The 27,470-nt window shown below is 37.7% G+C and overlaps 1 protein-coding gene across 3 annotated transcripts in view; it reads left to right on the top strand.

Moving 5' to 3' along the window:
- Window positions 1–7,783, top strand: part of DTWD2 (DTW domain containing 2) — a 49,446-nt gene extending 41,663 nt beyond the window's left edge. Inside the window, exons 5-6 of one of the 3 annotated variants that reach the window (XM_084880470.1) lie at window positions 1,422–1,550; window positions 7,063–7,783. In XM_084880470.1, the coding sequence (XP_084736596.1) occupies window positions 1,422–1,550; window positions 7,063–7,233 (300 nt within the window). In that variant the 3' untranslated portion in view covers window positions 7,234–7,783. The remainder of the gene's footprint in view (window positions 1–1,421; window positions 1,551–7,062) is intronic. The other 2 variants (XM_084880468.1, XM_084880469.1) reach the window with 2 other exon arrangements.
- Window positions 7,784–27,470: the final 19,687 nt, after the last annotated feature.

Below are 27,470 nucleotides of genomic sequence, written 5' to 3'. Positions count from 1 at the left end.
TCTCCTCCCCTTCCCCTCTTCCTTTCTTCTTTCCCTCTCTTTCCTCTCTCTTTCTGAGGAAAGAAAGGAAAAAAGTTGTAAAAGAGAATTCTTTGAGCAAAAAGCAATTCTAATAGAACTATATTATGGGGGACTGCATGAGAAACAAAGGAGGAAAAGAATTGAGGGAAAAGATGCCATGGATGGGTTTTAATGGTATAAAGTAATGAGAGACTCTTAGGACTTTAGAGATATTAGAAAATAAGAGAGCCCAGTTGGCATTGCTCAGTGGTTTGAGTGTCAGCCTATGAACCAGGAGGTCACAGTTTCATTCCTGGTCAGGGCATATGTCCAAGTTGTGGGCTCAATCTGTAGTGTAGAAAGTGCAGGAGGCAGCCAATCAATTATTCTCTCTCATCACTAATGTTTTTTTTTCTCTTTTTCTCTCCCTTCTTCTCTGAAATCAATAAAAATGTATTAAAAAGAAAGAAAATAAGAGAGAACACCTGATTTTAATAAGTTGCTTTGTATTAATACTTATTGTAGATACCACTGCCTTCAATCTCCATGTATACATAGTTTAGGAGTAAAAGCTGAAATTCTCACCTATCCTCACATGTTTAAATATGATTTTGATCAGAATATGGGCTAGGAATATGGCTTTGTGAGTATAAAATTATTTGTTCATTTAATTAAAACAGGAATCTAAAAGCCAAATGTGTTGACATTAAAATTTTTATTGCCATTTTATATCTAATTCTGCCTCAGTCATTAGGTCTCAGTTAAAATACTATAGTATGTCACCTTTTACATACATATGTGTATGTCTATATTTATACACATTTCACACCCATGTGGACATACACCTATCAGTATATATTAAGAAATAATGGGAGGATAAATCATGAAATAAATTCTCCCAAGTGGTTACACCATTTTTAGTGCCACTACAGTGTTAGAGAGTTTCATTTGCTCCATATCCTCCGCTGGTGCTGTTAGTCTTTTTGATTTTAACTGTTCTGGTAAGTATGAAATGTTATATCATTGTGACCTTAATTTACATTGAATCATGCTGAGCCCTTTTACACATACCTATTTTCCATTCTTATTTCTTTTTTGTGAAATATCTATTCACTCTTTTGCCCATTGAGAGGGGGTTATTAGTCTACTTATTTTTTATTTGTAGGAATTTGTATATATGTACTCTGGTATCCTCTTATACTATTTGAAAATAACTAAAATAAAGATATATATGTATATGATATATATGATATACATATTATATATATATATATATATATATATATATATAATACTGATACAGTTAATATTTCTAAACTGGCAATTTCAGAAGGAAATTAAATTAATTAGTATTTAAAACACAGACTTCATAGTTTTAAATTTAAAACAGAAATTACATTCTATTCTGTTTTTGGTTTCAGGTGCAGTTAAAAACTAGCATTTCTAGTCAGTACGTAATTCGGGCACAACCAACCAATAGGTGCCTGTCTACACTGGAGTGTGCAGCTGTTGCTCTTTCCATCTTAGAGAAAAACAATCACATACAAGAGGTAGGTATGTCTTTGAAAGATTATATAGTTTTTGAAAATAGAAGTTTGATTAGATTTTATCTAGAAAAGTTAGAAATATATAGCTTGTTAAGTTTGTAGCTCAAGTGACAAGTATAATGTATCTGTGATATAAGTTTGTGGCCCTGGCCAGGGTGGCTTAGTTGGTTGGATCAGTCACCATTAGACCAAGGACCCATTAAAAGTTCAAATCTTGAAGGGAAAATATAATATTCTTTGTGTGTAGATAACTTTCTTTCCTTGCCCTGACCAGCTGGCTCAGTTGGTCAGAGCATCTTCTTGTATACCAAAAGGGTGTTGATTTGATTTCAGGTCAGGGCACATAGGTTGGTTTAATCTCCAGTCTATTGATGATGTTTCTCTCTTTCCCTTTGTCCCTCTCCCTCTCTCTCTTCTTCCCTTCTTCTCTTTCTCTCTACCTCTTCTCTTTCTCAAAAATTGAAAATAAAACCCCAAAGTAATAGCCTCATTCTCTTTGCTTTTGTCAGCAGTTACAGGAAAAAGATGTTTGACAATCAGACGTGTGATCTGGGAGGTACTAATAAGATGGTTGGTTAAAGTATGAGCAGAAGAAATGCAAATGAAACATCCCAAGTTGCTTATTACTGCAGATGGCAAAAATGGAGCTTTCTTAGTGGGGGCACCCCAAGTCCAGCCTGTTCAGATCTAGCTATAATAATAAAAAAAAAAAGGTACATTCTTCTGAGAAACATAAAGGTATTTTCTCTTTTTTCCTTTTCCAACCCTTCTCCCCACTCATAACCTTTAATTAATGGCATCGTTATAGAACCTTAGCATGATGGGGGAGAGCAGTAATTTTTCAGCCTGCTTCATTCTATAGAGGTAGGGCTCCTCAAAATAATAGCTTTCTTAGTCTGTTGATTTATCCACATCCTTTATTCTTGAGTAGTTTTTCGAACACTTGGAAGTTTAGCATGATAGGAGCTTTGAAGCAGGTTTGAATTAAAACTTCATCATTTATCATCATTATTTTTTGCCAGTGGGCAATTCTTTGTAATCTCTTAATGCTTATTTTCTTATCTGTAATATAAGAACATTAGTTACCTCATAGTGTTGTGAGAATTAAATGGAATAAAGTATAATTGCCTGACATCAAGCACTCAAAATAATTAATCCTTTTGCCCTTCCTTGTCCCATTGATAGGATTGACAAAATTTGAACTAAAAGTTGGTGATTTTCATCAGCTGCAATAATATTTACCAGGGTTTTCATACATTGGAAATCTTGAGTTTGGGAATGTTTTTTATTATAGAACACCCTCTGTTTATGAAGTTTGACCTTATGAACTTTTATAACCAGATGTGGCCAAGTTTTGTGCTGTAGCCCAAGTGCTTTAACTACACTCAGCACCAGCAGTTGGTAATTATGGTCCCTTGAAAACTCACTTTGTACCTATAGACAAAAAGATTTACAAAACAGGGATTTCCCCTGAAGTAACCTTTTAAAAACTATCTTTTTTGTTTTATAAATAGAAGATTTTCTTTGTTCCTGATATCTGGTCCATCTCTCATAAAGCTTCAGAGTGCCTCAGATACAATAAATATAATGTATATCTGAAGAAATCTGAAACACTAATACGAAAGAGTGTATGCAGCCCTATGCCTATTGCAACATTATTTACAATAGCCAACATTTGAAAGCAGCCCAAGTGTTCATCAGTAGATGAGTGGATAAAAAAGCTGCGACACATTTACACAATGGAATACTATGCAGCTGTAAAAACGAAGGAAATCTTACCTTTCCGACAGCATTGGTGGACCTGGAGAGCATTGTGCTAAGTGCAGTAAGCCAGACAGAGAAAGATAAGTTTCATATGATTTCACTCATAAATTAAATCTAATGAACAAAATAAACTAACAAAATAGAAATAGACTCATAGGTAGAGAACAGACTAATTGTTAGAGGGGAAGGAGGTTGTAGGGCTGGGTGAAAAAGCAAAAGGGATTAAGCAAAAAGTCCCCACAAAATAGCAACACCTCCTAAACTCAGACAATGACATAGTGATTACCAAAAGGGAAGGGGGGTAGGGGGAGAGGTAAAAGAAGATAAGGGGATAAATGGTGATGGAAGACTTGACTTGGGATGGTGAACACACAATAAATTATGTAAATGATGTACTATAGAATTTTATACCTGAAAAATATAATTTTATTTAATGTCACCCCAATAAATTCAATTAAAAAATAGGCTGATTTAGGCTCCAGTAACTTAAAAACCCAATATTAGAATGGCTAATCCAACAACAGCGTATGTCTCTCTCACACTGCCTATCCATTGTGATTGCCAGGGGATCTCTGCTCATTGCAGTCATTTAGGGAACCAGGCTGATGGAGGCACTATCTAGACATGTCATTCTATTTTCTTCAAGGAAGGAATAAAGGGAGGTGGTCAATCATATACTGCCTTTAAAGCTTCTGCCCAGATGTGGCATGCATTATTTGTGCTCACACTCTGTTAACCAAAGCGACTTATATAGCCATGCCTGACTTCAAAGGGGATTAGAAAATGCAGTTTGATCATGTACCAGGGAGGAGTGGAACATTTGTGACTAGTTCTAGTGACTGGCAGAGAGATGGAGAGGGGATCTAATTCAGGTCTCTCTTTCTCCAAAGTTCATTCTCTGAATCACCCCAGAAAATTAATAGACGCTTATGTTCAGGATGTAAAAGTTAGAGTCTCTTAACCAGAGGAATGTAGTATTCTCCTGTCTATGCAGAATTTAATAAATTCCATAAAATTGAAATAGAACCTTCAATTGTCTCAGTCTGTACATAGTCCTAGATATGTTTCCTAAGTACAGTGATGCAAAATCCAATCGTTGACTCTGTAAAGTAATATATAGTCATCTCCAAATTTCCTGTCTTGTTTGAAGAAATTAAGCTGTTAAAAGAAATTAAGATGTTAAAAGAACATTAGGGGCCCAGTGCATGAATTCATGCACCTTGAAAGGCACATGGGCGTGTCTTGGTCCATCCTTCTGCCCCCACCCACCCCCTCCCGCTGCTGCAGCATCTGACCCCCTCTCTACTGGCAGCCCCGCTTCCACCACTGCCGCTCCCACGTGCTAACGGCACCAGCCCTGCTCGCACCCACCGACAGCACAGAGCGATTGGGACTGGCTCCAGCAGAAGTGGGAGTAGCTGCTGCTGCCCCCTTTGCCCTTCAGGAACAGGGGGAGATGGAGAAGCCTTCAGGGGCAATCAAGGCTGGTAGCCACCACTCACACCTGCTGATAGCGCCGAATAATTGGGACTGGCACCGGGCGCCAGCAGCGAGTGCAAGTCCCGGCTGTGGGTACAAGCAGGGCCTGTGCCAGCAGTGGGTGCTAGTGGGGCTGATACTGGCAGTGGGTGCAAGAGATGGCTGCTGGCCCCAATCGCCCCTTAGGAGCAAGGGGAGGTGGAGAAGCCCTGAGGGGAGATTGGGGCCAGCAGCTGCCATTCACACCCACTGATGATGCCGAGTGATCCGGGCTGGCGCCAGACACCCGCAGTGGATGCGAGTGTGAGTACAGGGCGAAACCACGGCACACTCATGGTGCATGGGAGCAAAGAATTTTCAGAGGCTCGCCCTGATGACAGTTACTGGCACTTCACCTTGGTCTGGTGGCGAGCCTCAGTTGCTCCACCATCCCTCCATGGCTGACACCAACCATGTTCCCTGCTCTGCTGCCTGCTGCCAACATCTGCCATGGTTCTTGTGTGCCCCCTGGTGGTCAGTGCATGTCATAGCAACTGCTTGGTCAGTTGTTCTGCCGTTTTATCTATTTGCATATTAGGATTTTATACATATACAAATCTAAGGGGCTTTTTACAACAGTGTCATGCAGAGTTTTTCCAGGATGTTTGTCTTATGTAACGGAGCACTTACTGCAGTGGATGAACCGTATAGCAATTTCTTTTCTCTGGTAAATAAGAAATGCTGAGGTGAGCAGTCCAGGGCTGGCGATGCATTAGAGACCCAGGTTGTTGTGTCCCTCCCCCTCCCCCCCCTGTTTTTCTGTTTATTATCATATATATATTTGGTTCAATCTTCATGTTTCTTGCCCTGTAGTCTCAAGGTGGTTATTCCATCTCTAACAATCATATTCCAGTCCAGAAGAAAGAGCAAAAGCCTCTCCTTTTAGAGAGAATCCCTGGGAGCCCCACCCAGAGACTTCCACTTACATCTTATTGGATGGACTGTGTCATTACCCAGTATCACATCGCTAGCTGGGCACATTGCCACCTTCAATACAATTCCTGATTTTTTTAGCCAGTTAACTGCCACACATCCAAAATGGAAACCATCCCCACACGACACAATATTTTGTATTTAATTTAAAAAAATCAATTTTCAATGAATATTATAAAAATAAATATATGACTCACAATTAGGGTGTTCTTGAATATTTTCAGTTGAAAATTCTCACGAAAAAATGATTTTTAAAGTAACTATAGATGCTTATGGCGTACAGAGGATTAATAAGGAAGAAAAAATGGATATGAAAAAGCAACTACCAGTGACTGCTAAAATTTGTAAGAGTTCATTGTACATTAAAGCTATTAAGAAGCCTTTTCTACCACTTGTGTTGTAAATGTGAGGGGATAATTTTTCACACAGACATTTAAAAATTTTTATAATTAAATCTGTGAAGTTTTTTTGTTGTTCCTTTTTTTTAAACTGCTCAATCAAGTTTTGCTATTATTACTTAAAAGAAATAGATCAAGGATCTCAGGCTTTAGGAAAGAATCTGACTCAAAATATGTTTAAAACACTTAAATCTCTGAATGATATAAAGCACTGGTAGAGTGTTTTTACTTAAAGTTTTTAAAAATTTTCATAACTTTAGGAAAGGTATATGCTCCAGATATTTACAACCTCCACCACTCTTTGTTATCCTATGGATCCACCCAGTTCACATGTGTATGTTAAAGGCTGGCCTTGTAGGTATTTATATTTGGACTGATGTGTATACAGTTAGGATTATTTCGATGGCATGTGGTCCATATATTAGTGTGCTTTAGTCAATTGCTTACCCATCACTGCCATCAGCTAATTGTTATTAGGTAGCAGGAAGCTTGTATCTTTCTGTTACTGAAAATGAATCAACTCATCTTCATTATCTAAAGGTCTCTTGTTGTCTGTTTGTTACAGATTAAATTATTATAATGGCAACACTTTTGTGGTTTTTGAGTATCTTAATGTATAAAACTAAATTCCAACTTTTTCACCTATAAGGAAAATCAATTTGTGTCTTTTTACTGGAGTTACTTAGTGGTATGTAATGTATGAATTTAAATAAATTACTTATTTAGAAATCCCATATCTTTATTAGAATATTTGTGATCTTCATAGTTAAAAGCTAATAATAATAATGATAATTAAGATAATAATGCTTGTTTCTGAAGGAAAAATTTAGATAGAATATCATAACTTGTCACAGACACATTTTTAGTATTTTTTTTTTTTTTTTTTTTTTTTATCTTAACAGACTTTGCTTCGCCCTCTTCGAGCTTTATGCTCTTTCCAGCTTCAGCATGGTGCTCAGATTCGCCTCAGCAAGGAACACCTTCTGAAAAATGGATTATATCCTAAGCCGATGCCAAAGAACAAACGCAAACTCAGGAAGATGGAACTGTTAATGAACAGTGTTAAAATTTAGCACAAATGGTCTTATGATGCTCTTTATGGTGTCTTCAGTTGACAATACCATCTTAAGTTTTTTTTGTTTGTTTGTTTTGTTTTTATTAAATTTCTTTATTGATTAAGGTATTACATTTGTGTTCTTATTCCCCTATTACCCCCACCTCCCATTCATTCTACCACCCCCCTGTTGTCTGTGCCATCTTAAGTTTTTATACAACTTAAGTCTGTGGGGCCTTTGGTTGTTTAAAGAATGAGGGTTGCATACTAAAGTTGTCCAGAAGAAGGACATAAATCAAATAGCCATGAAAGGAAATAGACAAGTAAAATTAAACTGACTCAGTAAAAAGCAAGATTCTATGCTGTATTTGCTTTTAAAAATGTGCCTCTAATACATTTTTTCAAGTTCATAATTGAAATGGGATTAGTTGTTAAGCTGGGTTAGAAGTACTTTTTTAAATGGAAGGAAATCCTTGTGCCTGATTGGGACAGTAATGTTTCCATTACTGTTTTATAGATAATTAGGTATATACATGTAATAAATGACACCTCCATCAATTTGCAATAGTATACATGGACTTTATAGTTTAAAATAAATATAAAAAATAATGATAATCAAGTAGTTTAAACTGAACTTATTTATTTCATAAAATAGTATAAAGAATAAGGAAACTAAGTATTTTTAGGGATTAAACTTGAACTCAGTTAATGTGTATAAATGTTCTATTAATGCTCATAAATTTTTTTTATTATGGTATAATTGACATAATACTAGTTTTAGGTATATAACATAATGATTTGATATTTGTATATTGTAAAATGGTCACTATAACACATCTTGTTAATATTCATCACCATACATAGTTTTTTCTTGTGATGAGAACTAAGTTTTACTTTCTTTTTCAAAAAATATTTTAATTGATTTAAGAGAGGAAGAGAGAGGGAGAGAGAGTTAGAAATATCAATGATGAGAGGGAATCATTGATCAGCTGCCTCCTGCATACCCCATACTGGGATCAAGCCGGCAATCTGGGCATGTTCCCTGACTGGGAATTGAACCATGACCACCTGGTTCACAGGTTGATGCTCAACTATTGAGCCATGCTAACTGGGCCTACTTCCTTTGCAGTTTTGAAATATTCAGTATAGTATTATTAACTACCAGAGACCCAGTGCACGAAATTCATGCACTGGTAGGGTCCCTAGCAGCTGCAGGCTGCCAGCCTGGGCCTTCCTTTGTTCCGCGCCACCCCCTGGTGATTAGCACTCATCATAGCAAGTGATTGAATTCCTGAGGGGACACATTGCATATTAGGCTTTTATATATATAGACTAGAGGCCTGGTACATGAAATTTGTGCACTCAGAGGGGCGTGTTCCTCAGCCTGGACTGCACCCTCTCACAGTCCACGATGCCTTCATAGGGAGTGGGCCTAAGCCATCAGTCAGACATCCTTAGTGCTGCCGTGGAGGCGGGAGAGGCTCCTACCACTACTGCTGCACTAGCCAGCCATAAGCTTGGCTTCTGGCTGAATGGTGCTCCCCCTGTGGGAGCACACTGACCACCAGGGGACAGCTCCTGCATTGATCATCTGCCTCCTCGTGTTCAGTGTGTGCCATAGGTCATTCTGCTGTTTGGTCGATTTGCATATTAGCCTTTTATTACATAGGATAATGTCTTATTATGGGCAAGGCCTCTAATTCAATTTTTTTTAGGTAGTTAAAGGGAGGGGCAGAATTTTCACTTGAGCCTGAAGCTAAAATTGCCCTTAGCTAAAATATCTGCATACCACTGAGACACATCTTGGTGAGGCTCATTCTGAATCCCCACATTGTTCTATTGTGTATTAGGAACCATCTTATCTCTTTAGTGAAAGGAACCTTTTGTTATGTTACAATGACTAACTTTATCTCATGAGTTGTGTTTTGGCTTCAAGCCTGTATCCAGTATTCATGCAGCAACTTCAGCTCTTCTGTTCAATATTTACCTGGCTTGTCTTTTATTTTCTTTTCTCTAAATCTCTCTAGATTTTTATGTATTAGATAGGAATAGCCCATGGACACATAGTCTGGCAAAGGCCTGGAAGGGGCAGATTCAGGGTAGAGAAGATCAATGGAAAAGAAACAAAACTAAAAGAAAGGAACATCTGTAATACTTTCAACAATAAAGATACATTTTAAATAAAGGGAAATAATTGAAAAGAGTTTTATGTGAAATAATATAAGTAATTTCTCTACACTGTGCTTTATATTCTCAGCTCATCTCAAAAAGATACTAATTGACCCTATGTTCACTGACTACAGGACTGACCTCTGCCACACCAACCCAGCACTGACTGCAGGGCTGATTTCGGGTGGTCAGTCCAGCCTTCAGTCATTTTAGATGTTATGGACCCTAGCTCTTTATATATAGAGAAAATCATCAAACTGTACATTATATCCCCACGACTTATTTATGTTCTAACTGGATGTTTTTACCTTTTGATCTTCACCTATTTTGCCCCTAACCTACCCCCCTCTTCAAAAACAAACAAAAAAATCACACAAACCTTCATCTGTGGCAACTACCATTCTCTGTATCAACTTGCTTTTATGATTCCAAATATGAATAATATCATGTGGAATTTGTCTTTATCTGCATTTCCCTGATGATTAGTGATGATGGGTAGAGCAAAACCCAACTGCTTGCATTTTATAAGAAGTACTAGGCATTATTTTTTAAAGCTAGTCCAAGGATATATTTTACTGACTTCAGAGAGAGGATGAGGAGAGAAAGAAACATCGACATATGATAAAAACATCAGTCCGTTTTCTCCCATATGTGACCCCACCGGGGATTGAACTCACACTCTCGGTATGTGTCCTGGCCAGGAATTGCACTGAACCTTTTGGTGCATGGGATGATGCTCTAACCAACTGAGCCACGCCAGCCAGAGCAGCACCAGGTATTTTAAATACTATAAAGACAAGGTTAAAAGGAAGAGGATGGAAAAAAAAAAATACAATGTAGACCTTGACTTCATATTCTAATCCTTTTTATTTATTATTCATTAAATAAATATAAGTTTATCACCTAGTAGGTGTCAGGTATTGTTATTAGTAAGTAAAAAAAAAATCTAGCTACTTGGATTTTCTAACATTTTGGATTCTAGATAGGAAAATCAGATAATGTTAGGATATTTTCAAATAAATACTTGTTCCTAAAAACATCATGTTCTTAAAGGGAAAAAAGCCAATTGTACAACCTGACTGTTCAGTTAATTCTCTTTTTGTAGTTTAAATGTCTGCCAGGAAAAAATAGAATACTTTTAATCTCAGAGGTAGGCATCAGTAAGCTTTAGTAAATCCTTTAATCCTGCCTGGATCTTTATAAGGAGGCATACAACAGTAATATTTTAAATATACTTGTTTGATTAAAATATTTGTCTCAATTCTTGTGATCTAGTCACTAATTCCTTAATTTACCACTTTAGAAATCATGTCACATCCACTTCTTTTTTGAATGAAGAATGGAATCTGCTTTTTCCTCTTGGGCCCAGGATGGTGCTCTCAACCTGTGGTGAATCCCTGTCAGAAGTGAATAAAAGCTTCATTATATGATTCTTATAAAGAAAATTAATTTTCCTTTCTTAACCTACTTCACTTTATCATCATCTGAGTATAACTCAGAAAAGGGATTGTAATATTTGTTGACAGTGCTTTCCTGCCGAGAGGTTGCTCCAGTTAACTTGCTGATTTTTACAGGAAAATGCCTTGCCTAGCCTACAATTCAAGTAAGGCAGTGGCCAGGGATTGGACTGAGTAGTGATTTCAGGGAGGAAATCATGTTGGGACCAAAGTATTCTATGTAAAATGTATGATATTCTTAATGCTCATATTTAATATTTAATAAATCCAGTCCTGAAGGATAGTCTTTGAAATGCAAGTTCAGCTGCATGACTGGCATTTCTGTGTGCCACAATTAGAACTGTCAAAATGATCTCTTAAAATAGAGCCAGAAGGAGTTTGAGTGCTTGTTGTCTGGAGTTGTACCAGCATTACTTGAGATGAATACAGAGTTTCCTCAAAACATGAAGGAAGAAAAAAATGCTTTCTGGTTGTAAGTATAGCACTATATATAACATATACTAGTGGAAGTGATCATATTTTTTCAAGGCTAGTGATAAGATCTTTTTCACTAATTATCTAGATATTTGTGAATAAGCAGGCAAAGCCAAAAATATCTATGAAGAAACACATAGATAAACATTTCTGAAATTAATTTATAGAGTAAATAGGCCTCAGATACATCCTTTTAATATGGAAAAAAAATTGAGTGATGTATGAAGAATCCTAAAATAATCATATATTTGACAACTACTTTTTTTTAGATATTCTTTTTAAAAAAATGTATTGTTGAATGTATTACAGATGTCCTATTTTTGTTCTCCATTGACTCACTCCACCATGCTTCTTCTCCCCAGACCTTCACTGCACTATTGTCTGTGTCCATGGGTTATGTATATATACGTGTAAATTCTTTGGTTAATCTCTCCTCCCACCTATCCCCCCGCACTCCCAGATTTTAGGATTGCACTGAGTAAGTGAAGTAAGAAATGGCTCATAGGTCTCTAAACTCTTCTTTCTGCAAAACATTTTCTCAGATGATCAAAATCTGAAATCTGAGTTTCCTAATTCATACATCAAATTCTCATTATGCATTATTGCTAGAATCCCACCACTTAGCCATGAAAAATTGCAGTCTTTTACAAGATGTAGTTCTTGCATCAACTTCTTGCTCCTCCTTCAACTTATTGGCCCTTGCATTTTGAAAAAAATAATCCAGGAAGTTTTATTAGAAGCTAGGCTCCTGAATGCCAGATTTAAAAATTCTGATAGGAATTCTGCAACAGATTCTGTGGCAGCAACTCAAATATGTCAGTTATGATCTTCCCACTCATTTTAAGTAGGAAAATAATGAAAATTCTATACCATAATATCAAGTATTCTGCTCTAAGACTCATTTGCTCAAAAATCAGGAAGATCAAAGAGAAACATTGGTCCCTGCAATATGTGGAATTTTAAAATGTTGTTTTTTGGAGGCAAGGCTAAATTTATTGGTTAAGGGTTTTATGCCTAAATTTAAGCCTTGCTGTTCACTCCTCAACTACTCCTTTTGACTTTGAATTGTGACTGTCTCCAGCTGAGTGCTGGAGACGGAACAGCTAATGGCTAGTCATTGCATTAGAGTAGTGGGGTCAGTTCCATCTGAACAAACTGTTAAGAGAGTGAAACTCTCAGGACTACCCAAAGAGGAGCTCCTCAGGGTACTTACTTGACTGTAACATTAGCAATTACATCATAAAAAGGAAATCCTGTGGATGGAGCCCGGAGCAGGCTGACTCATGCAGATTTTTTCTGTGCAGAATGGGTGCTCTGGATCCTAAATCCTGTGATCTATCTTAGGACCACCTTTCTAGGTGTGGGGGTTTTCCTTACTGTATCTTTGGAGCTCCTGATAAAATACACAGACCAAACATATATAACTGAGAATAAAACAAAAGTGTTCGCTGGTTTACAAACTGGAGGGAGCAGGAGAGAAGAGGGGCATAAAGATATTATAGTTCAAAGGAGGAAGAGTTCAAGCCTCCTAAATTGCTGCACCAATTTTGCTCAGTTTCTTTAGTTGATTTATGTCAAATCACAGATCTCTTCTAAGTCTGGTTTCTGGAGCGTCCTTCTCCCCATGCACTCTCCTCTTGGGGGTTGCTGCTTACTCAGTAATTGTGCAATGCCCTGAAGTAAGGGTCAGCAAACTACTGTCGAGGGCCAAATCAGGCCTCCCACTTATTTTTTGCAAGACACTGCAATTAAGAATGATTTTTACATTTTTAAGTGGAAGTAATCAAAAGAAGAATGTTTAGTAACATAAAAATTGTATAAAATCAAAATTTCAGTTTCCGCAATTATATTTTTATTGACACATAGCCAAATTCATTTATTTACATATTGTCTATTGCTGGTTTCACACTACATACAATAATGGAGATGAGTATTTGCAACAGAGACATTTACCCCTATATTTCATTTGATTTTTTCTATTATAGACATCTGTTTACTTCTATTATGAAAGAAAAGGATTATGTTCTATATTCTACTTATACTCATACTCTTGCCCTAATACCATTGTCTCAGTATGATTACATAAGAATTTTAATATTCAGTGTTTAAATTATTAAGGCAGTGGACTGGTTGCCTTCTAGATATGAGGCGTAGTTATTTTCCTTTGGCTTTTCTTTACCATTTTAGAATTCTCTTTGCCTCTTTTTTTTGTTGTTGTTGTTGGTTTCCTACTTTGTTGTGTTTAATGTCTTCCTTTTTCTTGCTTTTCTCCCTCACTTTGGTGGATCCCATTGTCCAATGGCTTCCTGATAAAAGGCATGTGGGAGAGAAGCTGTGGAAGAACTTGCATGTCTGAAAATGCCTTGATTGATAGTTTTGACGAGGATAGTATTATAGTTTTTTACTTTTTTAAAAATGAGATTTTTTTTCTCTTTTTAAATATTATTATTTTTAAATCCTCACCCAAGGATATTTTTCTATTGATTTTTAGAGAGAGTGGAAGAGAGAGGGAGAGGCAGAGAGATACATCGATGTGAGAGGCACATTGACTGGTTGCCTCCTGCACATGCCCAATCAGGGCCAGGGAGGAGCCTGCAACCGAGGTGTGTGCCCTTGACTGGAATGGAATCCAGGACCCTTCAGTCCATAGGCCAATGCCCTATCCACTGAGCCAAACCAACCAGGGTAAATTTTTTTTTTTTTTTTTTTTTTTTTTTTTTTTTTTTTTAATAAGGCATTGTTTCATCTACTTTTAACTTTCAGAGATTCTATCAAGAAATCTAATGCCATGTTGATTCCTGAGTCTTTGTTTCTCTCTGGAAACTTTTATAAATGCTCACTTTTCCTCCAGTGATTTTAAATTTTAGGATGATGTGTCTTATTATTGTACCTTATTGTTACTCTATCTCCATTTATTTTTTATTTTTTATTTTTCAAAAATATGTTTTATTAATTTTTTACAGAGAGGAAGGGAGAGAGATAGAGAGCTAGAAACATCGATGAGAGAGAAACATCGACCAGCTGCCTCCTGCACACCCCCTACCGGGGATATGCCCGCAACCAAACTACATGCCTCTGACCGGAATCGAACCTGGGACCTTTCAGTCCACAGACCGATGCTCTACCACTGAGCCAAACCGGTTTTGGCTATCTTCATTTATTGTACAGAGCACTTGGTGGATCCTTATAATCTGGATACCCCTTCAGTTTTGAAAACTTTTTTCTTGTCTTGTTTTTGTTTTAGTTCCCTTTCTTTCCTCTGTTCTCTTTTTATAGAACTCCCATTAGTTATATATGTGAACTTCCATATTAATTTTTATTTTCTGATTTCTTTCCTATTTTCTATATTGTTATTTTTCAGTTCTACTTTCTGTTGTATTTTGTTATCTTTATCTTCCAGTCTTTATGTTGAACTATTTTTTTTTTGGCTGACATTTTATTTCCAACATGTTTTCCTTTGACTATGACTCCTCTTTGATTATAACCCATTATTCTTTTTTTAAATATATTTTATTGATTTTACACAGAGAGGAAGTGAGAGGGATAGAGAGTTAGAAACGTTGATGAGAGAGAAACATCGACCAGCTGCCTCTTGCACACCCCCCACTGGGGATGTGCCCGCAACCAAGGTACGTGCCCTTGACCAGAATCAAACCTGGGACCTTTCAATCCGCAGCCCGAAGCTATATCCGACTGAGCCAAACCAGTTTTGGCATAACCCATTATTCTTATTTCATGGGTATAATATCTTCTCTTAGAACTCTGGTTATAGATTGCTCTTTTAGTTTGTTCGTTTGCCTTTTTAATTTTTGAAATTTGTGCTCTTTTTTTCTGAGTGCCATTTATACTCTGTTAGTTTTAGTTTCTGTGTTTTTGTTTGTTTGTTTTTTCTTATGTCACCTTGCTACAAATTTCTGTTTATCCTTAGCTCTTTGTTTATGTTAAAGAATGAGACACTAAAAAGCATAATGAAATTTAAATGTGTAGGTTCGAGGCTTATCTGTTGGTGAGCTTCATAATAGGGTAATATGGCAATGAACATGCTTTTTCACTCTGGAATAGCCACATAGTGTAGCTATTCTTTTAGCAGTTTCATTTCCTCAGAGGAATTTCCAGTCTCATGCATGAATGGAGTAAACTTGACTTCTAGTATTTTGGTTGCTGAATAAAGGAAGGGGTCTGGAGGTCACCTCCAGTAAAGTGCTTTGCTCTACCTGGCTTTCTAAAGTAAGCTTTACTTGTCTTCTCCTTGAATGTATAGGTTGGAGTGAGGGGAGTCATTTTACCAAATAGAGTGCAGATGGGTTTTTTCAACCAATCCTCGTGTTTCCACTAAGACTTCTACGCAGTGTTTCTAGTTTCCAAGTCCTGAAATCAGTGTTGTGAGTTGGACCTTTCTAATCACTTTACTTCTCTCAGTCCCCTACCCTCACCCCTATTACTTGCAAGATGTCAGTTTTGTCATCTGTAAACCTTTTACTGTCAGGTTTTTTTTTTTCAGGTTGGGAAGAGAGTAGTAGTAAATGTGTATATATAATCCACTATGTTTAATGGGTGGAATAGAACTCTTTATTTTTGCAGATTATCTTATTAAATTTATATTGATATGTCTTTTACATATATAATAGTAAAAAACTTGCATATAATTTATAAATATATATTTGAAGTTGGACTAAAATATTTACTGATAGAGATGCTGGATAAAATATATTTAGCAACTAGTCATTTTACATATGTACAGTTAAAATCTTGAAAAGTATTTGTATATAAATGTGGAAGTTAAACTGAGGTTTAGTTAAATAATAAATAATAAATACAAAAAATTTTATTTTGCAAAAGCAAAATCTAACAAAGTTCAGTTATATAGCTTTGTATGCACTCAAAAGCAAAATGTACTAGATTAATCACATGCATTTCCAGAAGGTGACATTGGGTGGAAATTTCAAGAATCCTATTTAGCTCCAATTTATAGCAGCATTTTTTAAGAATTGCTCAAAAATGAATTGTGCTACTTTGAGATTTTATTTTTACTTGAATAATTATTTTTCTCCTTTTATTATACACGTTTATGCCTAATTTCTAAAGATATTGTACATGAGGTTTCTCCTTTGGGTGATTAATTAGGCTACTAAAATTCTAAAATCCTGCCTCTGGCTAATATTCTATAGATTTAAAATGTGACATAAAGTTATAAAATACTACACTAGAGTCAGTTTTGAATAAGCAAAACAGAATTCAGTGTAATAGTTACATATATCATGCATTTGTAGTTATAACTTATTTATTCTTTATAGCAGAAGAATTGTCTCACTGGCATGACTTACAGAAGGTGTTTCTCAGTAGGCTTACACAGCTCCTTGACCCTTTCAAAACAAGGTCTTGTCTTAGTGGGAAAGATATCCTTCCATTTCACTGAGCTGTTTTCATGTGGAATGAAATAATTAGATGTCTGGCTTTAGTAGTATAGTGCAGTCTAGTCTTGTCTTGAGGACACATAAGGTTTATGTAATATCCAAACATCAGTCAACTAGACCAATTTAAAAAAACAAGTCAATTTTATGAGTCTACATGAGTCAGGCATTTGATTGTCCTGAGAAAACAGGGGATCTGGGTCCTTTCACTGAAGCTTTCCTTTTGCAATCAATTAACTGCTGACTCTTGTTATATTGACCCTCACTAATTTTGTTGCATGGTCTGTCATTCCTTATCTGGAGCAAGAGGGAGACTCCTCTATAAATATCAACAACAGATGAGGTTAAAAAGGGCTCCATCTATTCTGAGCCCATTGTTCTTGGGATGTGTATGTGTGGAGGACCATGTGCAAAGCTTGGTGCCTAGCACATTTTCCAAGAACAAATAAGTTATAGCTTTTACACATACAGTAAATTGTTGAACAACCAACACCAGTGTAGATATTTACAAATTAAAATTTTATTTTTTCTTTATTCTCTAATTTTTAAACAGTCTTTTTATTTATTTTTAAATATATTTTTATTGATTTCAGAGAGGAAAGGAGGGGGAGAGAGAGAGATAGAAACATCAATGATAAGAGAGAATCATTGATTGGCTGCCTCCTGCATGCCCCTTACTGGGAATCAAGCCTGCAACTCTGGCATATACCCTTGACCAGAATTGAACCTGGGATCCTTCAGTCCACAGGCCTACTCTCTATTCATTGAGCCAAACCATTTAGGGCTCTTTAATTTTCTCTTGGTGTTAATCCTCACCAGAGGTTATTTTTTCCATTGATTTTTAGAAAGTGGAAGGGAGGGGAGGAAGGAAAGGAGAGAGAGAGAGAGAGAGAGAGAGAGAGAGAGAGAGAGAGAGAGAGAGAGAGAGAGAGAGAGAGATAAGAGAGACATATTGATTGGCTGCCTCCCAAACTCATCCCTACCAGGATGCAGGAAGCAAACCTGCAACTCTACAGTGCATAGGCTGACACTAACCACAGAGAAACACTGGCCAGGGCTATTAAATTTTTTTTCCATCATATTTTTATTAGTATAAAATTTTGCCTTCATGTTTGAGACTCAATAAATAAATTACTTTGCCAGCCAAAGATTAGCTGATCTCTTGTTTTAGTCTCAGCTTCTTTGTACCAAAAATCTTAGTGACAGAGATCCAAGATGGTGGCAGAATAGGTGGATATTATACTCATCTCCTCCCAGGACAAAACTGGAATTACAACTAAAACATAGAGCAGTCAACCTGAATAACCAACTGAAGACTAGCTGAAGAGAAGTTTTACAACCAAGGATTTACAGAAGAAGCCACATCAAGACTGGTAGGAAGGGCTGAGATGGAAAAGGACTAGCCTAGCTCCCACCAGCTATGGCTGAGATTCTGGAGAAATATCTCAGCTGTAAAGCTTCCCCCTGAAAAACCAGACTCCTTAGTGCAGAGCACCAGAGCTGGGAAGAGGTATCCACATAACCTCTGGCTATTAATATCAGTGGGGATTTTGTTGGCAGTCTTACATGACACACTCGATTAGATGAATTTAATTGATATCTGCAGAGCATTTCACCCCAAAGAAGCAGAATATACATTATTTTAAAAATATATATTTTTATTGATTTCAAAGAGAAAGGAAGAGGGAAAGTGAGATAGAAACATAAATGAGAATCATTGAATGGCTGCCTCTTGCACGCCCCCTACTGAGGATAGAGCCTGCAAACGCAGGCATGTGTCCTTGACCAAAATTGAACCCGGGACCCTTCAGTCCCCAGGCCAACTCTCTATCCACTGAGCCAAACCGACTAGGGCAGTATATACATTCTTTTCAAGTGCACATAGAACATTTTTCCAGGATAAAACATATGTTAGGTTACAAGACAAGTCTCAATAAATTTAAGAAAAGTGAAATCATGTCAAGAGTCTTTTCTAATTATAATGGTATGAAACTAGAAATCAATTATAAGAAAAAAAGACACTGAAAAACAAAAACATGGAAGCTAAATAACATGTTACGAAACAATTAATGGGTTAACAATGAGATCAAGGAAGAAATAAAAATTTTCCTTGAAACAAGAGAAAATAAGAACATAACAACCAAAAATCTATGGGACACAGCGTAAGTTGTCATAAAATTAATAATGTTACAGGCCTACCTCAAGAAACAAGACAAATCTAAAATAAACACTCTAACTTTCATTACATAAAACTAGAAAAAGAACAACAACAACAAAATCACCTGAGTCTGAAGAACATCTTTTGCTTCTCTCCACCAATTACTTATACTACTAGATAAAGCCATGTGCAGGTCCCTGAACATCTTGTTTTATTTCTCAGCTCTGCATCTCATTGTTTTTTCTACCTATTAGAATCTTTATTCTTAGTCTGCCTGGACATTTTTCAAGACAAAGTTCATTTGTTTTTCTTTCCTGGGAAAGAAAAAAATATGTACCACCTGATTTCACTTATATGTGAAAAGCAAAGTAGAGAACTTCTTCCTTTGTGCCACTACCTATCAAATATTACAGTCCTTGTCACACTATATAGTTATTTTTTATTCACTCATGCATCATTCCTTCAGGACTTTGAGTGCTCAATAAATGTTGTATGAGTGTTATTTCTTATGCCTAGAATGTGTTAGATCAGTTATCAACTGCTGCATAAACTCTCTAGATTTATGGATGTAAACACCATAAATTTGCATTTCCCCTCCTTGTTCTCACTTGAGCTCACTCATACAGTTGCTCCTGACTTGCAGTTTGACTGAGATAAAGAGTCAAATTTGGCCTTGCTCATGTATTTGTTGCCTCACCTGGAACCGTAGGGATGATTGATGATTCTTTGTCCTCTTTCATCTGGGCTTCTTCACATGTTGGTGGGCAAGTCCTAATGGACAGGTGCTATGAGCATCCATGGTGTTGGATTTACTAATATTTCCTTGGCCAAAGCAGGTCATGTGGTCAAGCTCAGAATTAGTGTGGGAAGGATTATATGAGGGCCTGCATGCCAGGATCCATGCTTCATTGGGGGCCACTAATGTAATAATTGAGCATGTATACTTACCTCCATTGTCTAACTGTTAAATAACTTTTGTTCAGAACTCCTTTTGATCTTTTCCTCCATTTAAAAAGCCTTTTGTGTCCTCCCCAGAGCTTTCTTATGCATTTCTATTGCCCATGGGGTAGTCTCAAATTATCCCTCTTGGGATCAGCAGTGAGATGCTCAGGCAGAACTTGGGAGAATGTATTCATTTATACTTCACCTTGTTCCAAAAATAAGGCATCGATTTTGAAATAGAGGACATAGGATCACCTTGGAAATACTAACTGTATAACCTGTAAGATTTAATACATAAGTCAGTCCTTACTAAAGGTATTAATTTTTTCAAATATCAATTTTGAAAAGATAAATGTCCCAAATCCCCAATACTCTGTGCTAGTAGGGTTCAGGGAGAAGACCACTTTTACATGCTGTGGGATTGACATTGAAATTGTAGTTTTTCTGTAAAGCAATTCGGCAGTCTGTATTGAGACTTTAAAAAGTTCATATTCAGTCAATTCTAGTGATTTCATTTCTAGAAAATCATTTTAAGATGATTTTGTAGAAAGTTGTTCATTGATGCCTCATTTATGTAGAGAAAAAGGAAAAAAATCCAAATTGGGAAATGATGAAATTATGGAACAGTTTTGTAACAGAATATTATGCAACCAATAAGAAGTAGTCTATACAGAGAAGCATCAATCAGACCATCAAACCTCAGAGGGAAGGTAGGGGAGGGTGGGGGTAAGGGGACTTGTATGCATGCATATAGGCCTAACTAACCAAGGGACACAGACACCAGGGAGGTGAGGTCATGAGTGGAGGGTGGGAGGGCAACGGTGGGATGAGGACATAATACCTTAATCGAGAGAGAGAGAGTGAGAGAGAGAGAGAGAGAGAGAGAGGAAGAAGTAGTCTATAGGAAGAAATTATTGACTTGGGAAATTGTTTACAATGTAAAATGTGACCCAAAGTTATGCAGAGGATTAATTCAATTTTATAAAACCCTATATGTACAGATGTTCATGAGTGTGTATATGTTTGTGTGTTCAGATATAACACTGTGCTTGGCACTGGGCTCACTGCTTCCAGATAAATGGGGAAATAGAAGCTGAACAGTGCTGATGCTGATGGGGTGAGAGTCAGATTTACACTGGAAAAGGACCACAAAGAAAATGGAAAGAGCAGGAAAGCTTGCTCATTTCAGAAGAATGAGTGAGTTTTGAAGGAGGTAAATAATTTTTGGAGGTGAGAGAGAATTATAGACTTGTAGCATTGAGGGAAGGAATCAAATGAAATAAAAGAGTTTAAAAGAATTATTATTAAATATATTTCTGCTTTTTTTTTTTTTTTTTTGCAAAAGACTATTGAAGACGTTAAATTATTTTTCAATTATTCTAAATGCTGCACTGAAACATCTTTGAGTATGACACCATGCTGATATAAAACATGTCAGCTTACCATAGGATACATATGCACATATGTATAAGATTATCCATCCATCCATCTGTCCATCTATCCATCTATAAAAATGTAGTAAAGAGTGGAGAGAAAATGCATTTTAAAAGCTAGGAGATGATTACTGGTAATTTTAATTTTGTTCTTAACTTGTCTGCAGTCAGAAAAATATGTGCATCATTAAAATTAGATACATTTACAGGGGTCCTCAAACTTTTTAAAGTGGGGGCCAGATCACGGTCCCTCAGAGAGCTGGAGGGCCGGACTATATGAACTACTAATTCCTACTGTAACACCTCTGCTGCCCTCACTGCCCAAAAAACCTGGCGGGCCAGATCAGACTCCTCTGCGGGCCGCATGTGGCCCGCGGGCCGTAGTTTGAAGACCCCTGCATTAAAACTTTAAAAAGATGAGTTAATACGAATGTAGGTTAGTCACCGGGGAAAGCATGCCATTGTTTGGCCAGGAGTAGGGTGACTGTTACCTTAACTATTCAGGTACTGTATCCCCAGCTGGTTTTACTAATGTGGAGACAGATTCTTCCTGCTTTCACAGCCTACAGTCATCAAATGTGTTGTATTCAACTAATTTCTCTATTCTCGTCTAAACATTCTTCTGAGAATAGCTGAGAATGTGTATGCAGATCTGTCTTTGGAAGCAGAATGAGCTGGCTGTGTCATTTTAAGCCCTCTGTCCATATTCTCAAGGAAATGTAAGTTTCTTTTCTTTTTCAAAATAGGTTTTAATAGTTGAAGCGAGGGAGGCTTTTGTTTTTATAAACTTTTTTGGGGAGGCAAACAATGCAAATTTCATTCTAAACTAGTTAATTAGAATAGAATTCTTGATTATGCATTCATGTTGGTAAATTCAGTTAATATATGTTAATGTCCCAGAGACAGATTTACGCTCACCACGCTGTCAGATTTCTCAGTTCTTCAGTGAGCAGACCAGGCCAGGTAAGTGGAAATTTACCAAGGCAGGCCATTCTGAGAAGCATCTTGGAAGTTAGCCATGTGACCCATTCTGTTCACACTGCACTTTAATATATGTTTATTTTCCTTAATATTCTATATAATTTAAACTTTATAGAACCATGTGTATCTTCTTGTTTTCCTTGCTATAGGGAGAAACCTTTGAAGGCAGATTATTTCTTTTCATTTATGTGTACTTTTAGCACCCAGCACAGTGCCTGGCATAAAATATGCATTTAATTAATATTTATGAATAAAAACATATACATGATTTGAGGTTAATTACCATATATATTTAACCATATCTTCAATATAAAGTTTGGGACATCTACTCTTTTGAGTTATTCAGACCTTACTTTTTACATACATTAGCCTAATAACCAAATGTTGTAAACTATTATTCCATGTTCTTCTCACCCCTTGTACAATTCTTTATGTGAAGGTTGTTGCAATATTATTATTACTAAGGATATGTTAGGCCATAAATGCTACCACCACTCTATTCTGACTTGTAAGAAATGGTAAGACTAGGGATAAATGGTGATTGATGGACGGAGACTTGCCTTTGGGTGGTGAGCACACAATACAATGTACAGATGATGTATTAGAATTATATACCTGAAACCTATGTCATTTTATTAACCAATGTCACCCCAATAATTTTTTTTTTTTTTTAAATGACAAGACTGTACCTAAGGTAAGAAATCAGTTTATCTGTGGCTAAAGTCTATTCCAATAACATTTTCTTTTGTTGTTTTAAAAGTCTACCCTTCCATAAAAAAATAATCTGCAGAATGAATGCACTGAGAGCTCAAGAATGAGGAGAGCATTGGCGTATTTTCTTCTTTATAAAACAAATTGAGAGACCGGGAAGAAAGGTAAATACCTGTGACCTCCTTTCAATAGGCCTCCACTGAACTCCCTTGGCATGAAATGAGGCCTGCAGTGAAGGGTCCTCCAGGGGGCCCCTCAGGTTTCCTCTCACGTGGTGGGAACTCTTGTGCTCTCCCAGGAAAACAGCTAGCAATAAGCTTAGACAGGAACAATGGCTCCACATGCATAGTGCATATTTCTTTTCTTTCTTTCTCTCTCTCTTTTTTTTTAGAAAGCAGAGTGGCCTTTATAACAAAATTAATGTTCAATCATATAATACTCTGAGAAAAGATACAAAATTGGGATGTAGAGATCTGATTTGTAGAAAACTTCAGGATAGACACAGACCCATCCCTGTGGGCCCCGCAGCAAGGCCACGGGGCTGCCCTCCTCGGGCACACAATGCTTTGCAGCCCCAGCTCATGGGGAGTGGGACCATCGCCCCGAGCTCCAGGTCTGAGTCGCCTGGGGCGGGTTTGGTGGGGGACTGAGGCTTCCAGAGAAGGCAGGACTCAAAGCCCTCCGGACACACTGGGCAGGCAGGCTGTCCTGACCTGGCCACGCGGAGTAGGGAAGTGGGCGGAGTGGGGGGAGTGGGCGGTAGCTTCCTCGGAGCCAGGATGGCAGCCCCGCCCACAGCCCTTGGGAGCACTGCTGTGGGAGGGAGGTCCAGGGGAGATGGCCTCAGGGAGGGCTGTGGGTGCAGAGAAACGGCCCTGGCTTCCAGGGAAGCCTCTCTGCCTTGAGTTTGGGTTTATTTAAAAGTAGAAAATAAAGCTGAGCTCCATGGCCGCGCCGTGTGGCTTCCACAGACCAAAGAGCTGGCATCGCCTTCTGGGCCCCAGACCTTCCCAGCGGCCCACACCGCCACCAACGCGCAGCAGATGCAGGTCAATCCCGGGGAGCAAAAGCCCCGACCGCCTCTTTCCTCTCAAGTCCATGCTCCCCGGGACAAGACCAGACTCCAGAAGGTGCTGACGTCGTGCACATTTCTTAACTTTTCTTTGCACAGAACTGCTGCATGACGTTTCCTCAGCTCCAGCTACTGTCCATACCTCTGGGGAGCAGAATGTGAGGTAAGCACCTCAGTGAGGAACCATACAAAACGAAACATTGCTGCACAGAGCGACAGAGCCAACGTGGGCTGAACCAAGGGGAATTAGGCTAACCTTGCCCATTGCCCACATGGGCTCTGAGGTTGATGCCGCATGACTTGAGTTTGAAACTGGCAACTTAATACATGGTCAATTTAGAGTAACCCTTTGTTTTCAGACTCACATGTCTGAAATTCACTTGACTCTTTCAATCAGGTTTTTGTTTTTTTGTTTTGTTTTGTTTTCCCTTGTTTTGAATTGGGGCCCTACTCACATTTTCAATTATCTTTATATACAGTATTTTATATATTTAATGTTATATAGGCCAATTCCCCTTGTGATACATCCCTAAGAAAAATTTATGAATTTACTATTTCAAACCCACTGTTTTTAATCATTGCAATTTTCAGGGAAGTTTTTTATTCTAGAGGGAATGTGAAAAAAAGTTAAGGAAAATTTAAGAAAAAGGTTAGTGCCAGAACCGGTTTGGCTCAGTGGATAGAACGTCGGCCTGCAGACTGAAGGGTCCCAGGTTCCATTCCGGTCAAGGGCATGTACTTTGGTTGTGGGCACATCCCCAGTGGGGAGTGTGCAAGAGGCAGCTGATCGATGAATCTCTCTCATTGATGTTTCTAACTCTCTATCCCTCTCTCTTCTTCTCTGTAAAAAATGAATAAAATATATTTTAAAAAAAGAAAAAAAAGAAAAAGATTAGTGAAAAAAAATTAAGGAAAATTCAGAGAGAAAAAAAAGAATCCTGATTTCAGGGTTATCAGAAGTCAAGGAGAAATATTCCTACGTGCTTTAGATCATAGCTGCAAAAACTAGGAGTTATTTTGTTGGTGGAGGGCTGGGTTGGGGAATTCCTCCTCTGCAAGTGGGAGGGCGGTGGCTCTTGCAATATCTTCAGAGAATGAATTTTCTAAGACTTGAACTGGAGAATGAATGGTTTTTATTGGCATGGAATTATATTCCTTGGGTTGCAAAGTCTTACTATTGTCCTTAAACCAGTCCTGGAAAATATGTAGCTGGGTCTCCAGCAGAACCCAAAGTAGTACTGGCCAGTGTCCAGAGTTTCCTTTCCATGGTGGAGTTGAGTCCCATGGAGCATCAGGCTAGATTCAGTCCATCAGTCCATTGTATGGGTCCTGAGTCCCCAAAAGAGCATGAGGGCCAATAGGGCAAGGGCACAAGAGAAGAAACTCTCCTGTTCAGGAGTTGAAATAGCAAATCTTCTCGAGCTTACAGTGGCCACACCTATTCTGGCCTCTGACTTGCTTCCAAGTGTGACTGATAGGTACTCTCCACATTACCCAGACGTTTCTGGGCATGTGCCTAAACTGCCTTTGTCCAGACCTTAACCCCATTGATTTGTGGGGAATAATAGACTTGGAGAGTGTTAAACTGCAGCTTCCTTGCAAAGCTTTACAAATGGCATGCGTGTATTATCTAGTTTTCCCTTTACTCATTTCCTGTTAAATAATAACCAGGTTATTAACAGTATCAATATGTTCAGAAAGAATTCATATTTCCCGAGATTTAGCATAAAGGATCTAGAGATAAAAGTGGAAAATAACTGATGCATCATTATATTGGCTGTATAAATATTTGTTTCCATATAGTAGCATCTCATCTGAAATCATTACAGTCATTGATTTTAGTGGTAGCCAACAGAAAACTAACACAAATGCAAGAGAAAAAGAATTTAATGCATATCAAAAGTAAAAGGTGTAAGTAGGGCTATTTGAGGATGATATCACCAAGACTCCATTTCTTTCCACCTCTCATTTCTGCTCCTCTAAATTGTCCTCCCTCCATGGTCAGCTCATTACCCTCAGCATCGTTTCCAGTTGGTCCTACACAGCTTACGGGATACACTCTGATTGAAACAATTTGGACCCCATGCTTGCTCTGAACCTTGACTGTGAAGTAGGGGAATACTATGCACTGGTTGACTTAGGCCTGGGTCATTGATGTCCCCTGTGGAACACTGAATGTCCAGTGGATTGAGAGAGAGCAAGGGACAAGGTCTCAAAAGAAGATTAAGGACAAAAGAAGGCTTACTGAAAGCTGGCAAGGCAATGGTAAATGTCTCTCACATGTACCAAAATTTATCTTACTTAAAAACATAATTTTCTTGTCTTCTTAAATAGTTTATTAGAAAAAGAAATAATATTTTGTAAAAGCCCTACATGGGTCCATAAAATGTATTGCTCTCAGTACTTGATTGTCAAATTTCCCTGTTGACTCATGTGAAACTAATATTTAATGTTCTTTACATATAAGCTTTTCCAAAAAGGTTTGCTGAGATGGAATGGACTAGGCGGGAAATGCACTTTATATCCTGCTTCCTCCCCTTTCAGATCTTGCATTACCAGTGAACCTCTTACAATGGCGCTCTATCAGCTAGTGTGTCTTTTTGATGTGAACATAGTGGGTGGAGTGGCTGAGCTCTTTTAAAATGGATGGTGAATTACTCTCTATCGGAGTAGTACCAATAGGTATGTACCCAGTCAGGATGAGAGTTAAGCAGGTGAATAGGGATGAGAAGGTTCTTACCTGATGGTCTGACCACCTGACTTAGTCAGGAGCCTCCATACTCTCACCCCCACCCCTGGTTTCGGAAGTGAGGGACTGTGTGGATAAGTCAGCTTGGTGAATCTCTAATCCATGTGGAATCTAATATGAATCATGTTATTTCTATAATAAATTATATGTCTTCAAGGTTTTCGAGAGAGATTGGAGTTCCACTTACATCTGAATTTTTGTGACATACTAATCTTTTCCACCCCCCTCCCCGCAGCACAGCATCTTACCAATAATTATATGCCTCTCATCAGTCCAAGACTTGAGCATTCAGTGCCTTTTCAATCTTTATTAACTCTGTTATGCCTAGGGATGCACTTAAGGTATTAAATAATTTCAGTTACTAGAAGGACACCAATGTAGAATGTAGCTAATAAGGTTGTGAAGCTTAATTGGAGGTAAGCATTCCTAACTAAAGTCATCTATTCCATTCCTCCTTCCCCTTTTTAAAATAACTCTGCCTTAATGGTGAAGTTTAACGTTCCAAAATCCTCAAGGATTTTCAGGTAGCTGGTATTATACTTTTTCTCTCTGTGCAGATGACCCCAGGTTGTTAAGCTTTCTTAGTTTTATGTTATTTCTTTTTCCTAATAACTGTCAACTTCTTCAATGATCAGTGTACCTGCTTTTAGGAGTTTTCCCACCTCCCCTCTTACTTTCTGTTTCTAAGATGAGGACAAC

The sequence above is a fragment of the Pipistrellus hanaki genome (genome assembly GCF_964339955.1).
Source record: "Pipistrellus hanaki genome assembly, chromosome: 4".
NCBI lineage: Eukaryota > Metazoa > Chordata > Mammalia > Chiroptera > Vespertilionidae > Pipistrellus > Pipistrellus hanaki.
Note: the sequence above shows the minus strand (reverse complement) of the source record. Positions and strands in the feature narration are given on the sequence as shown.